General features: G+C 43.6%; 1 protein-coding gene across 2 annotated transcripts in view; it reads left to right on the forward strand.

Annotated features, from left to right (window-relative positions):
• Positions 1–12,485, forward strand: part of LOC119393809 (carnitine O-palmitoyltransferase 1, liver isoform) — a 35,328-nt gene extending 22,843 nt beyond the window's left edge. For both annotated transcript variants that reach the window (XM_037660977.2, XM_049416371.1), the window contains 8 exons: positions 449–582; positions 1,408–1,607; positions 3,068–3,221; positions 5,962–6,033; positions 6,353–6,513; positions 8,935–9,091; positions 10,986–11,102; positions 11,976–12,485. In XM_037660977.2, coding sequence (XP_037516905.1) covers positions 449–582; positions 1,408–1,607; positions 3,068–3,221; positions 5,962–6,033; positions 6,353–6,513; positions 8,935–9,091; positions 10,986–11,102; positions 11,976–12,164 — 1,184 coding nt within the window. In that variant the 3' untranslated portion in view covers positions 12,165–12,485. The remainder of the gene's footprint in view (positions 1–448; positions 583–1,407; positions 1,608–3,067; positions 3,222–5,961; positions 6,034–6,352; positions 6,514–8,934; positions 9,092–10,985; positions 11,103–11,975) is intronic.
• Positions 12,486–14,995: the final 2,510 nt, after the last annotated feature.

A 14,995-nucleotide genomic window follows, 5' to 3' on the forward strand; every position in this document is an offset into this window, starting at 1 on the left:
AAAGTGTGGGTGCGGCTCATACGCGGATTTTTTTTTTTTAGAATATGCACTTCAAAAAAACGGGGTGCGGCCCTTACACGGGTGCGGCCCTTACACGCGTTTATACGGTAGGCGTGCAAATTTTTATTGTGATGCAGTGCCAAGGTACATATTGGTTACCAGAGCTTTAGGGACCTGAAGCTGAAACAACACAATGAACTTCAACTGTACCAACACATTTTCCGCATATTCTCACACTATAGCAAGGGAAGCCCATTCCTGCTTTTAAATAATGTGGAAGATTCTTGCGGGTCCTTTGGCTATGGCCGTTAGAGTGGATTACTAATTGAGATTTGAGTACATGCAGGTGGCTAAAATAATGTCTTGTGCCTCGTTAAGCTAACGTGCTTCCAGAAAAACGAAATGCCAATGTGACGAGTTGTGCATTCTCGTTTTCTATTTTCCGTAGCCAGTGAAGCCGAGGCATCTTTGGCCGCTCTCACCACGCTAGACAGGGTGACGTGGGCGAAGATTCGGCAGAAGCACTTCTCTCATGGCATAAACAGAGAGAGTCTGAATGCCATCGAGAAGGCCACCTTTTTTGTAAGTACCAGTTACATTGTTACATAGTCAGCACAGTTTATTTTGTATTTATCAGCGCATGAAGAATAAAGGGGTCTTAAGGGCAAGAGATAAGGGTGAAGGCAAGAGATAAAAGACAAAGAATTGTTGAGGGAAATGAATTGTTCTTTCTTATTGAAGCATAATTAAAATTTGCAGGCCCTTTATCTAACGCTAAGTAGAGCACAGGCGAAAGCGTATGCTCTCACGAAAGACACGTTATATTACTTGTCAAAATTATTCCACAGTCCTCCTCTACTTTGTGCCTCATAATCTTATCATGGTTTTGGTACGTGAAACCCCAGAATTCAATTTTAAAGCTGTAATTTAGGGGGGTTACTTTTCTGCTCGAGGTATGTAGCCAGACTTCATCACGATAACCGATAATGTGACGTGGGGACGCTGTAGTAACCGGGTTATTTCACCATAGAAAATATGGAGAAGCTGACTGTGCAGCAACTTCTCCTTGTTATAACCAATATATTGTCAAAATCTGTGTTCTGATAAGTAGGTTTGACTAGTAAGGCACAGTACTCACATATTGAAACGCAATAATTTGGGGCTCGTTAATATGCATACCTTTTGTTTCCTGCATCTATAGTTCGTGTCATATTGGTGTAATTTCGAATCGAACGCTTACATCAGAGCCAACATAAGAGAAACTTGGGAGGTGTGGGCACTCAACATATACTTTTCAGAATGCTGAAGTTTCGGAAACGTTAATACGGGGGGCTTGTGCGAAACTGGGCGCTTCCGCGGTGCTTTACGGTATATTCTTCATCATATTCCCCACACCTCTGTTCGCAGGTAAGCATGAATGACCTGGAACCAAGGGGCCTGACTGAAAGGGGGAAGTTACTGCTCCACGGTGACGGCCGGAGCATCTGGTTCGACAAGTCTCTCAACGTTCAAGTGTTCAAGGACTGCACGTCGGGCATGAACTGCGAGCACAGCATGGCCGATGCGCCTGCAATGGCCCACATGTGGGAGTCCACCATTACGAGGGAGTGAGTGACGAGTTTGACCCCGAGAGAAACATTATTAAGGCAGGCAAACTTGTGGAAGCTGAAATGCAGTAATAGTTTGGATATGGATTTCAATGTGGGCATGAAATTAACCTGCCATGTGTTGGAGGTGAATCTTCGACATTATGTGTACGCTGTTTTCTGTGATAGCTGTCTTCCCAGATTTTTTTCCGTCCTGAGTATTTGTGTGTGTAGTACAAAAGATTAGCTCTGGAAGTGTTAGCAAAAAGACAAAGCACATCAGAATCTGCCACTGTAGCTGCGAGTGGCACTGACTATTACTGTCCAGGCTAGATCTTGTAGGCATTCATAAATGTGTAAAAAAGAAAGCAGATGGGAAGCTGTTATGCCTTTCACGGCCTCCTGAAGTATTGTGCACGCACGTCAATTGTTTACACTGAATGGCTGTGTGAAAGCAGTGAAGATACATTTGTCAAAGCAGAGAAAATTCTAAGCACTCAGCTAAAGCTGTCCAATAATGCATATTTGGCTAACATGTTAATGGCAGCATTATGAATAATCATCACCTGCCGTTTCCCTTCATCATTTTGGTGTACTCACCATTGCTTGGGCATATTGTGCTGCACCTATAAGCAGAATATCTGTTGGTGGAATTTCTTTTAAATGTCATGCCGGTGCAGCGTTTTCAGCATTAAGCTTTGCCCAGGTTTCGTTAAAGGGACTGACAACCAATTTTTATGGTAACTGTTTTCTTTAGCGCAACAGAAAGCGTACCGATCAGAGTATCTAATGATGGAATGGTAATGCGGAAAACGCCATGAAACATACGTATATAATCAAATTTTTCTGTCTGCGATGAATGTGAAGTTGTATACGTACACACAGCAAATGCTGCAAACAGTGGAAGGTGAGTGCAAAAGTGGTCCGTGTTTATGTACAGTGGTTTGCTGCTCATGCGTGCACTCCGCGTGCATGCGCCGCAGCTCGATATGTTCCATTAGTTGCCGCAAAGGCCGCGCCACTTCTCAGCATGCAACCTCTTTTTCCTCGTAAGCAGCACAGAATAGAGCAAGGTTGATAATATTATACCTACTCTAATTTTGAGCACTGATTATGGTGGACATGAAAGCATCAGCCTACGTACAGGAAAGTGAATGACTCCATAATCCAGCTTCAAGGCTCTTCCACTAGGCTGCACAACATACCGGCCTTTGTGACTTTTAAATGCGATTAAAAAAATATAAATCCTACTCAGATCCAAAAGGAATGCTGGAATCTGTCACTATAATTCATGGTCTTTTCATTTCAACCAGGATCTAATTGCACGTTCTGTGCAGTTGTCGATTGCTTTAAGTATCTCGTACCAGAATTCGTTGATAACGAACTTAGTCGAAGTAAAATTTTCTTGTAGTTGGCTTTGAACATTTTGAGTAGCAGCAGCGCTGAGCTTTATTCTTGCACTGTCTTATTTCCGTGTCCAGAGTGCTCGAGAAGCTGTACGACGAGTCCGGCCGCTGCATGCCACCGGGCAAGAAGCTCAAGCAGTATGCCATCCTGCGACCCCAGCGTCTCGTGTGGGACATCTCGCCTGAACTGGAGAAGGACATTGCCGAGGCTCTGGCTAAAGCAAGGAAGGTATGACGGCAACACGTTTTTCCGGCTGTTACTACGAAGGGGCTCGTATTTGTGTGTCGTTGCACTTGCTGTGCCATTGACTTACCTTCCAATAAACTTCTTGGAACTGGATATAGTTAGATTGACCAATCAAATAGCTGGAGTTTTCTACTCGCAATGCTTTGCGTTTGATACCCTAGGGACGCACTAAAGAGAAAAAGAAGTGTAGAGTGATAAAGTGTTCGTTCAAAATCTTGTCTTCATTAATTACTATGTAGCTGGAGGCTGATTACTAGAAGAAAAAAAAAAAGGAATTAAGGCCAGACTTCCATTTCTTGAATTTAGCACCAAAACCCTGTTCATTGGTATGTCAGTGTGCCAACATGTATTGCAGGGCATTTTCTCATAGTACATACATAGTTGCGTTGTAGTGGTACAGCAGCAGCTCTTGTCATTTGTCAAATTTAGTCTTTGGCTCTTTTGAATTGCAATGTAGTCCATGGCAAATGAAACCCTGACCAAGGGCTGATACTTCGTCAACTAGGAAGCTTCATTTCTGGGAATTCCATATGGATTTTCTTTTTAGCTTTGTTTTGCAAAAGGGTGGATGTAAAGTTTTTCTTTCCATAATTGAATGTATTTTTTCTTCTCCTTTTTTTCATTACCCGATAAAATTAACTTGGTCTGCGAAGTTGCCATCCCACTTGATCACATCACTGCTTGCTGTACAGTAACTTCAAGGCTGTGTCACCGCCTGTAATTTTCTCTGGCATCTTTTTTCTCTCTTATCAAGCCTCCTCTTACAGTGATGTGGCTTGGTATTGTGGAAGCATCATTTATTATTACTTATCTTTCCTTGTCTGTTTTAGGCCACCGAAAGCATGTCTTGCATGTCCAGGTTAGGATGGCCAGTGTATCTGAACAAATGACTATTGGCAGCCCCACTAGCGGGCAAGTGCATTTTACACTTGGAAACTTGAATGTATCCGAGACTTTTCAATGACGATCCAGATACTTGCACATTATGTTTGGTCCTCGAGTCATCCTTGAATTCGCCTCGAAACAAGCACTCACTATCGAAGACTTGAAAAATGTTTCATGTAGATTCGCAATTTCCGTATCTAGAAACATCCATCTTCTTTTCTTTTTTCGATAAAATTGCTTCATAGGGGAAGAAGTGGTAATTGTTAGGAAAGGTTTAGTTATCTTGCACAGCCTGCAAACTCGCAGGGAACGGAGCAGGGGAATAAAGACATGGTGAAGGGAGAATTGAACCAACCTGCGGAGTGGTCATTTGCAACCTCCGTTGACCGAGCGATCAGAGCTGCATCTGCTTTTGGATGGCTGTCATGGAGCTCTCTGGGCCATCAACGAGTGCGCCGTGCCCACGGTGTAAGAATATTCAGGTGTTGACACTGCGCGCGCCTAAGCGGCCAGAAAATGTTCGGTCGTCGGTCCGTTGAGCGGTGCGCCATCTATTGGCTTGAGGCGGAGAGCGCCCGCGAGTAACCGAATCACGGTGGTGCTGCGTCATCGCCGCCGCGCTCGCCGTGCCCTCTCCTGTTGCTCTCTCGATTTCGCCCCTCGACGCCGCTTGGCGGATGCACATTATCCAGCAAAATGGCACAGGAAAATGCACGTTATCAGCAGCATGCGCGTTGCTATGGAGACGACTGCCCCGCTTTTCGTGGCGCCCTCTAAGACGGCGCCGATGAAACTGCGAGTCATCTGATAAGAACCCGAACATTATCTAGACGCGCGTGGATTGCGGTTTCCCATGCGTTGGGGGAAGAGTGTCATCACCTGAGTATATTCTTACACCGTGGCCGTGCCGAAGGAAGACTAAAGCCACAATCACTTGCAGTGAAATATTCATTCAGACATGAAATTTGGCAATGCATATTGTTGCCGGTATTACTGTATTTACTCTATTCTACCGCGCCCTTGATTGTAATGCGCACCCGTTTCCCACGACCAAAAAAAAAGAAAATTAAGACATCGATTGTAACGCGCACCCATGTTTCGCGAGAGAAAAGAACAAAAAAACTTCGTAGGAGTCAACCTTCGCACATTCTGTAGAATAAGTATTTGGGTTTTAAAGAAGGAAAGTTTCAAAAAATAAAACAGTCAAACAGCGGACCTTGCTGCTAAAACTGTCACCACTACGGCGGCGATACGAGTCGCGTAATGGATCAGTCCTCGTCGCTGTCGGACCACTCCTTGTCGCTGTAAATGCTCTTCGATTTTGGGAAACCGGCCCTGCTTTGGGCCACTGAAACCTTTCGTGAAGCTTTGCTGTAAAAAATATTCTGCTTCTGTTTGCGCCAGTCTTGCACGCACATTTCGGGAACTCCGAACGACCGCGATGCGGCCCGATTTCCGTCCGTCTCTGCACATGTAAATAACTTTTCTTTTAAATGCGGCATCGTGGTGTACTCGTCGAGTATTTAGAGTCGGCACTTGCATGCCGTCGATGCGAACGCAGAACGGGATGGCAAACTCCGCAGCACACGTACGAACTGAAACAATGGCAGAAATAGCCGAGGCGTGCCGCGCGTAGGAGGCGGCCATTTTGAAATGCCGATGCCAATATGATAAGAGTTTTTTTTTTTCGGTACTCGATTCTAACGCGCATGCGATTTTTGGACTCGTTTTACCGAAAAAAAGGTGCGTGTTGGATTCGAGTAAATACGGTAATTGATAATGTTCACTAGGATAAAAATTCAGTTACGGTATCATATTTTAATTCTCTTTATTTCAGGCCAATGATGATCTGGATTTGTTTGTGAGAGACCATGATGGATGGGGTAAAGGGGTCATCAAGAAATGCAGGGTAAGAAATCAAGACGTCTGATTACTAAAGGCAATGCCCTGATAATGCAACAGACCCTTGTTGATACTTTCCTTACTTGCATGTTTTTTTTTTATTTGTTCGTGTTCAGAGGCACAACTTCCTTAATGACGTATTTTTTGTGAGGACTTAAACTAATTCTCATACGTGTCTCTACTTGAGCCTGTTCCATGACCACAGAGTGGAGTACTAAGACTCTCTTACGCTGAGAGACACACTGAGCTTTAAAAACGGTCCCTAGTGGTTTCGATAAGGGTAAGTTGCTTAGCACCATTTTTTTTCCTCTTCATACTTGCTTTAGGTATCGCCGGATGCATTCATCCAGATGGCTCTGCAGCTTGCGTACTACAAAGAGAACAAGAAGTTTGTTCAGACATACGAAGCGAGCATGACTCGGCTCTACCTCAATGGTCGGACTGAGACGGTGCGATCATGCACTATCGAGGCCACGGAATTTGTGAGGTGAGTCCTGCTTGAAGGTAGAGGAAACGGCGCAAAGCAAACGCAGAAACAAGCGAAAAGTTAAACACGTACGAGCCAACTAAGTACCCAACGGTCTGTTCTCGCGGAGTCCCACTTGATTGCATACACCCGCCACAATAGCTTATTGTTTATGGCATTGTGATGCTGAGCTTGCAGTTTAGCACTTAAAACTACATAATTCAATTACAGTTAAAAGTCCATCTAATGAAACCCGATCTTTCAAATTTCCTGATCTAACGAAGAAGTTTCCATTCCCCGGCAGATACCCATAGGTACCCATGTTGTCATCAACTTGAAACAACGAAGCTATCATGGCAATAAACCCAATATAACGAAGTTTTTCCTGAAATAAATGAGTAAAAATGCTGTGTTTTCTTTCTAATTTTGACGCAGACTGGTTTTTCTTTACACATGCGCTAACGCGTTAAAACGTCTAGCTGCCGTCGTCATGACCCTACCTATATTTTGACGAGGCTGCATGGCCACGCCCGTGCACATAACAATGCCGTTAACTGTTTACAGGTAGCACCTTTATGTACAAAATGGCACAGGCTTTGGTGGTTTGTTGTCCCTCTGAATGCTTCCACAGAAACACGGTGGTTACTTTCGTTATTTAATGGTTTATGCGACAGATGGCACTGATAGTCTCTCCTTGTAACTCTCTTGCTCTGCCTGCTTGCACAATCACTACATCTGTTCTCCCTGTCTTTGCATGTCAGCACCATGTGAGGGCTCTTCGTCTGTATCGCCAGAACATGAGAGGCTCCATGTCCAGGTTACCCTTGCAGACTTCACACGCACTGGAGTGTGTTGGTGGCAAATAAAATGCCACGATAGCTGTCACGTATATAGCTACGTTTCACTTTTATATTTCAAAAGAGCGAAAAATTCATGTCTCGATTTTACGAACTGTAGTTAATTTGTTTTCTTTTGTCTTATGCTTGGGTGCTGAACTATATACACACATACCACATTACCTGGGAAAGACGTTGACATTTAAACAGGCCTTGTTCAATTACAGCTAGCACATGGCTGTTAGCTCTTGCAGTGTTGCTCTAAGTGGGCACGTTGCATGATCTGTTGGTTTCATATATAATTTTGCATGTTGTGAGTGAAGTGAACTGTGTCTTCTTCTTGAGCTTTAGTATGCATCAATTTGTACTAGAACAAACAGCTGTACACTACTGCTGCGTTTTTTTTTGCATTTATGCCCGTATCAGATTGTTGCTGGCAGTGTCATTGGCTGATACCTTCTGAGGTTATACTGTTGCGTACTGTCAGTGTATGTTGAGGTATGTACTTGTTGGCCAACTATTCAGGCACCGATAATTTGAATATGCTGAAATATTCTGTTAACTTTGTGGTATCGCCACTCTCCTCATAGGTGCAATGTGTACAGATGACTGAGAGTTTGAACACCCCACAGCGCACCGTTCAGTGCTTCGTACTGTACACGCATGACTACTTGCCGATTTGCCTGTTTGCACTGTTCTTGTTTGCTACATTGCCAGTGCCTCCTTGAAACAAAAAGCAACAATACCAACTGCATTGTTCTCAAGGCTGCAATTGGGTGTGTATTGTATGTTTCCCAGGTATCCAGTCTCGTCTAAGTGTCTTAAATAATGACACTGTATCGAATGACTCGTCCCTCAGAATTCTTAGGCATATTCAGATGCTTAAGAATGCAAATGCAGATGCAAACTGCTAATGTTTGCGTCGACAAGGCTGTTGATGAAGTAAGCAGACAGTGAATGTCACATTCAGCTGTGAATACAATGGCTTGCGTTGACCCGTGAACATTCAGCTGTCGAAGCCTGGTCATCTGTTTAAGTGGACAGTGGATGGAGAGTTCACACAGCACTGACTGCGCCTTTGTCTATCAGTGACTACAGTCTGACAACGGTACAAAAAAAAAAACTTGACTTGTCACATGGGAGCGTACCGTATCTACTTGAATCTAAGCCGATGTTTTTTTTTCGAAAAAAAAACGATGTGCGAAAGTGGGGGGGGGGGGGGGGCGAGGCGTTTGCTTAGATTCGAGTACAGTGATTAAGTTTTTTTTTTTTCTGGCCTTGCGAATTTCGGGGGTCGCCTTAGAATCGGGGCCAGCCTAGATTCGAGTAAATACGGTATGTTTCTGGGAACATCTGCTGGCAAGGCCTTGGTTGAAGACAGGTGGCCATGTTGAAATAAGGGCTTCATTCCAAGACAACCATTGTCTGGCCGCCGACATCACTGCTGTGACGCTGGCATGAAATTCTTAGAGAGGAACTCTGCCTTCATTCTCTTTATCGAGAATGCATATCTTCCTGCCAATGAAGCATAGAAACCTATACTCTAAGCAAGTTGTTTTTTTTGTTTCCTTATTTCTTGGGCTTTCTTTTATTTCATTCTTTCCAGGGCAATGGTGGAGAACAGTGTGAGTACGGAGGAGAAGATTCGTCTCCTTAAACGTGCATGTGCCAAGCATCAGAGGCTTTACCGGGACGCCATGAGCGGCAAGGGTGTCGACAGGCACCTCTTTGCTCTCTACGTGGCCTGCAAGGGTCTGAAATATGTGAGTCCCGCAATGCGATCACAATAACCTGTCAACTTTAATCTATATTTGCATGGCTGCTGGTATTGACCACGTAGTGCTTGCCATACTTACTGAATTCTGAGGTTTACTGTATAGAAAACCATAACCACACTTATGGTACCGCAGCCACCGACTCTCAAAGCAAGTGACATTTCTATTATCGTTACAAGATCATAGTGAACACATTACTGTGCAAGCTGCGGTGAAAGCCCACTCAAACGATAAAGTGTTTACATGCTTAGCTCGTGGCAGCAGAACCGTGTAGCTTAGCTTGTTCTTGGAATTTCAGAGAGTTTGTTTACTTACAACACACCGGAGTCCAAAAACTGGGCACGAGGGTAATACGGTAAGGATGTTGATCAGCAGGCAAGGGTATAGAATTCTCACAGGTGCAAGCACGAGGCATTGCTAGAAAATGAAAACACCTTCCACGTGTTCATCGGTGAAACATGACATTTTGAAGGTTGTGCTTCAGATCGCACAGTGTTTGCCATAACAAGACACTAAGCATGTATCAATATTGAGAAATGGCACATGCTGCACGTTTGCCAAAATCGGTAGTGCCACATGACAAGAACAGTTCATCTGACATTGCATACTACCTGCAGCTTGTCCACAGATAATGCCTTCCAAGGCGCCCCGCAACACTTTTCCAAGTAGCCATGGAATGGCTTCACTAAAGGAACTTATTGCCTCACGAATTGAACGCCGGGAAGATTTTTACAATCAGTCCAGTACGAGCAGAGTTACAAAGATTTGTCACACGCTGTACTTGCTTTCTCTCTTCTCTCGCCCCGACGAAATCGCTGGAATCTAAGCAGGAATCTACGCATGACGTATTTCAGTGCGATCGTGCATGTGGTCTAGTGGCGGCCTTTCGCGGCAGCCGCAGTAACTACCGAGTGCGCCATGTTCAAATCAGCCAATGGCGTGGAAACGGCCTTTAAAGGAGTACTGACACGATTTTGAAGTGCAGCAAAACGGACGTTTTTGGTTTCCTTGGCATGTAGTGTTAACGCTCTCCCCACACCGCATCCGGGAAACACGTATAAATATTTAAATTTGATTTTAAAGTTTTCATCTCCCAGCATCTGCAAGGCAGCTTCACCGCGTGGAGAGCCCTATGACGTTTCAAGTCAGCTCACTTGGTTTGCGAAATCTGGGTTCTGCATGCAGCCTAAATCACAGAAATTGCTGTCGGAGGCATTGGACGACAGTTCACTCATCATGAACCACGTTCGACTGACAGCAAAGGACATCAGGTGCATATTTCGTGGGTTGCAGTCTGCCCGTGACGTCACGGGCAGACTTGACACGTCACTATGAAGCCGCCCTCTCGAAACCGAAACCGAAACTGCTGATTGAAAGAAGCGGTATTAAAAATATGTGCAATGCATCCCCAGGCACCACGACACTCTTTTTAGGGTTCTCGACACCCGTGATTTCATTTAGAGCAACAACCCGAAAAAGTTTAAAATTCATGTCAGTACTCCTTTAAGCATCATTTTTTGTCAAGAGAAGAGGAAGCGCTTTTTAGCTGACTTTGCGGATTTATTGTAAATTACAGGCCGCGTGCTGCGCTATAATGTTTGGCTCACATGTTCTCGGGAGCCTCGACTACCAATTGGCAGCGTTTTCTGACCAGGCTGAAAAAGTGTTGCGGGCCTTTTTAAAAGTATAAATATGTTTATACTTTTATAGCACTACTATGATACTTTTATACTACTAAAAGTATAAATATGTTTACGCTTTAAAAGTCAAAATACTTTTAAAAGTCTAAATATGTTTCTGCTATCTTTCTTAGTCATAGCTTCACTTAAGTTTGTTGTTTTATCTCAGGCTGAAAGTGTTTTCTTGTGGACTTTCCACACAGGAAAGTGAATTTCTGACCAACGTGCTCATGCGTCCCTGGACATTGTCTACGAGCCAGACTCCTCACACACAGCTGGATTACTCGCCCGATGCAGACTTGGAGGTGTTCAGGAACAAGGCGAGTCTTTATTTCTTGTTGATGGTGTTGGTTTGCACGTGATGAAAGTGTTTTTCTTTTTGGAAACACAGCAGCGGCTTTTAGTTGCCCCCCCAAAAATTGCATGTCCTGTTTGTTCAGGCAAAGCTTATGAACATGGCATGTATTGCAGCTGTGTCTAGTAAGACCACTTTACTGCAATGCAGCGATGCTTCTTGAATAATGGTATGCTGCGATCTTTCAGGCGCACAAAATGGAGTAATCAACTTCAGCCCCTTTCCCATCGCCCCGGCATTTGAAATGCAGAAAGCTTGTATTTCATGCTTAGTGATGGCAAAGCAGTGTATCAGAGCATAAGTGCACATACATACTATTGTCTCCTCATGACATGCCCTCTTACTGTTAATTCTACAAATTCAGAAAGCTTCGACTGAGTGCGGGCACCAGAACATGCATTCCTGTTTTCTGAGCTGAGACCTCTATATTAAACTGCTTCCTCGTAGTAATAGCTTCCTTCCAATGCTTCTAATAGCTTCCTTCCTTCCAATGCAAAAACTGAAGTGTAACTACATTTGTAGTGACACTTCTGAGTCCGATTCCTGGTCACAGTAGCTGACTTTTAATAGATTAGAAATGAATGAAATGCTCGTGCCCTTATTAGGTACTACATCATTAGGAACTCCAGATGAGTGAAGTTAATTTGGCGTCTTTCACTTCAGTCCCTATAATAGTAACTGCTTTGGTGCATTTAGCCAGCCCAATCAATCAATCAATCAATCAATCAATCAATCAATCAATCAATCAATCAATCAGTCAATCATCAATCAATCAATCAATCAACCAATCGATTAATCGATTAATCAATCTGGAATCTCTTGACAACCTGCTCTGCAGATTTGTCCAGGAGGTGGTTTCGGGCCAGTGTCCGACGACGGCTACGGAGTATCCTACATCTTTCCGAACAACTCCAAGATCTTCTTTCACGTTTCGTCCAAGAAATCCTGCGCGAGCACAAACTCTGAGAGGTTTGTGAGGACGATAGAAGAAAGCATGGACGAAATGAAGGCTCTGTTTGGGTTTTAGGGCAAAGGGTAGGTATCACAAGAGCCTCAGCGCAACCAAACAGAGCCACTAGCGCCGGTCATGACACCGTCGAAGGTGGTTCTTCGAGGCTAATTTTGCAAGAGAGCTCTCCCCTTTTCATTCGTGTGCTCAACTTTCTTACAAAGTTGGAAGTGTTAAGTTTCAGGTGGCCTTTCGTGCATCTTCAGTTTTTTGATCAATGACATAATGTTCAAGGTATTGTAGCGTATGCTGATCCTCATGTACCAGCAGATTACGTATGTCGACGAATCTTGCTTTGATTTTAATGGTGATGGTGGGAAATGGAATGAAGCTTTTAAATTTACTCAGGATCTGCTCTCTCAGCTGTCGTTGCAAGTGCAAATGCCTGGTTGATTTCCGTACACTACGTGTGACCACCATAACACACGGCTTGTGAGACTTTGAAAAGCCCTATAGAAAAAAAGGAGACTCTTTCCTTTGGCGATGTGAAGACACAGTTGCGTGGCATTTTGTCCCACGCAGTGCCTCAATGCTGTTTCAACCAATGTTTAGATACTGTAACATTGTACTTGGTATTTTCTGTCGTTCCTCAGAGCAGGCATGGTATTGAACCTCTAGTGGCCCTATGCATTTAAGGCACTAGAGTACTAAGAATGATGGTGCTTCCTTAAGGGCAAAGAGTACACGGGAAAGAGCCAAATGTAAAGAGTAAATTGTTGTTAGGCGGTTAATACGTCCACACAATTGAACTTTGCAAATGAAGTCGGTCGTTGCCACAGTTTGTCACTGGTCCCTGAGATGTCATGTAGGCTGGAAATTCATAAATGCTACACTTTTGTGTAGCATGTGTTTTACTCTTGGTAACTTCAAAAGCATCACACTATCGTGGTCACTGCGTAGCTTTGTTTCTTGGAGGCTGCTTCTGATCAACCTTTTAAAATGAAATGCTTGGTTATCTGAGTGGAGGATGCAAGGGAAAGTTCGAATGCCTTGTTCAAAGGTTGAGAAATAGTAAGCAAGGTATGCATGTTTTACAAAATTTGCTTGATTGTTTACTTAAGCTATACCAAAGTTGTCAGGAAAACAAGCAGCTGAATTGTGTTGTGTAGTGGATTTAAGTCTCCTGTTAATCAAGGGCTATTGCAATTCTGCAAGTTACTTTTTCTTGTAGCCATGTTTTTTTTTTGCATGTAACAACAACAAAAAAAGGAAGCTTGCATATGAGCATAAGCTTAGTCAAGCGAACAAAGTAGCAAGACAATGTGGTTTTCAAAGGATTACTTCTTTTAGTGAAGTTGTGACATGCAAGCAGTCTCGGGGCTTTGCTGAATTTTTAGCAACAGCTATGTAGGACACATTTTAGCACAGACACGGGCCTTTTGGACAGCTTCTGCTTTGAAGGTTTTACTTTTCTTCAGTTAGAGAGCCGTCGCTGTACAATGTGTTAAAAAATTGAAGGGCACGCAGGAGCACACCGCTTGCACTTTAGAGGGATCCCAGCTACGACTGCTGGCACAAGCAGAGTAGACACATTATGCAGAGGAGTCAATGCCATCTACAATGAAACTTCTACTCTCGCCAGCTTTCGCTTAATTTCAGCAGCGGCAAACGGTAGGCCCATACCATGCTATCTCGTGTTCTCTTTAAAGTTGACTATACCGTACATGCTTGACATTAGAGTCTTTTAGCAAGTTACGGAAATACGGTACGCAAATACGGTAAGGCAGTACGGTACCGCTCCTCCTTTCCCGGTCGTTGAGCGGCCAAAGCACAACCAGCGGGAAAGGAGGAACGCTACCGTACGTCCTTACCGTATTTGCGTACCGTATTTCCGTAACTTGCTAAAAGACTCTATTGGCTACAACTCCCATTTCTTAACTTGCGACAGGTCGCACTTGTGGTAGGCTTCATGGGCCCTTTATGGCCGAATGAAGCCAAGGTGCTTCACTGCAGAAGTATTCATTACTACTTGAGGGAATTATAGTCTACAGCACATTTGTCTATACTGATGCAAGTTTTTGTCTAAGTGTTTACTTTTTTTAGTAGTCAAACAAACGAGGATCTGTAGGTATTGTGCCATGGGGAGGCACACGTCACAGTGCAATGCAAATGTTGGGTGTTTGGCCATATTAATTGCTGCTGGCTTTTGCCGTTGGCTAAATACTACTTGTATTCTTTTTTACTTGCGCTGGCGTTGTATATCTCGAAGTATATTTTTTTACGCTCTTACCAGCGACTTCCTACTTTGGGAGTTGTTGCTGCATTCTTCCTGCTCGGAGTGGGTGCAATTTTACCAGCCATTTTTGTATTGTGATTTTATATGCAGTGACTGTTATCAATTGAAATGTTCATATGGCTATTCAGTGCGTGATTACATTTGTGTGTGTTTATACAAATGTGTGGTTGTTTGTTGACTCGGCGAGTGTAGTTTCTCAGTCTTACTCACATGTTTTTAGAGGTCTGCGTGTGTTTTTAGGAAAGCTCTCTGGCAGGCAAGACGAAATACCGATCCAAAGTCATGGCTTGATTGTCCTTGTGTCCTTTCTCTCTCTCTTTTTTGTTGTGTGTAATGTGAAGTGTAGTGGCAATAGTTGCAAGCACAGTAATTTTCATACGTGTGTCATGCTTATTGTGTGTCTGGAGCCTTTTTTTTGTATATATACATAATGTGAAGGCCCACTCACTGGTGGTATGTGCTTTGAGTTAATAGTGTTTGCATGGTGATGATTGTAATAAAATCATGGTGAGCTAGTATGATTTGCGTTTTGTGAAGTTGCTCTCACTCTTTCTCTAGTAGCATATGTGGTACTCTATCACATATTGCTGGTCTGCTAGTAATTACAATGTTC

This window comes from Rhipicephalus sanguineus, chromosome 5, assembly GCF_013339695.2.
Source record: "Rhipicephalus sanguineus isolate Rsan-2018 chromosome 5, BIME_Rsan_1.4, whole genome shotgun sequence".
Lineage (NCBI taxonomy): Eukaryota > Metazoa > Arthropoda > Arachnida > Ixodida > Ixodidae > Rhipicephalus > Rhipicephalus sanguineus.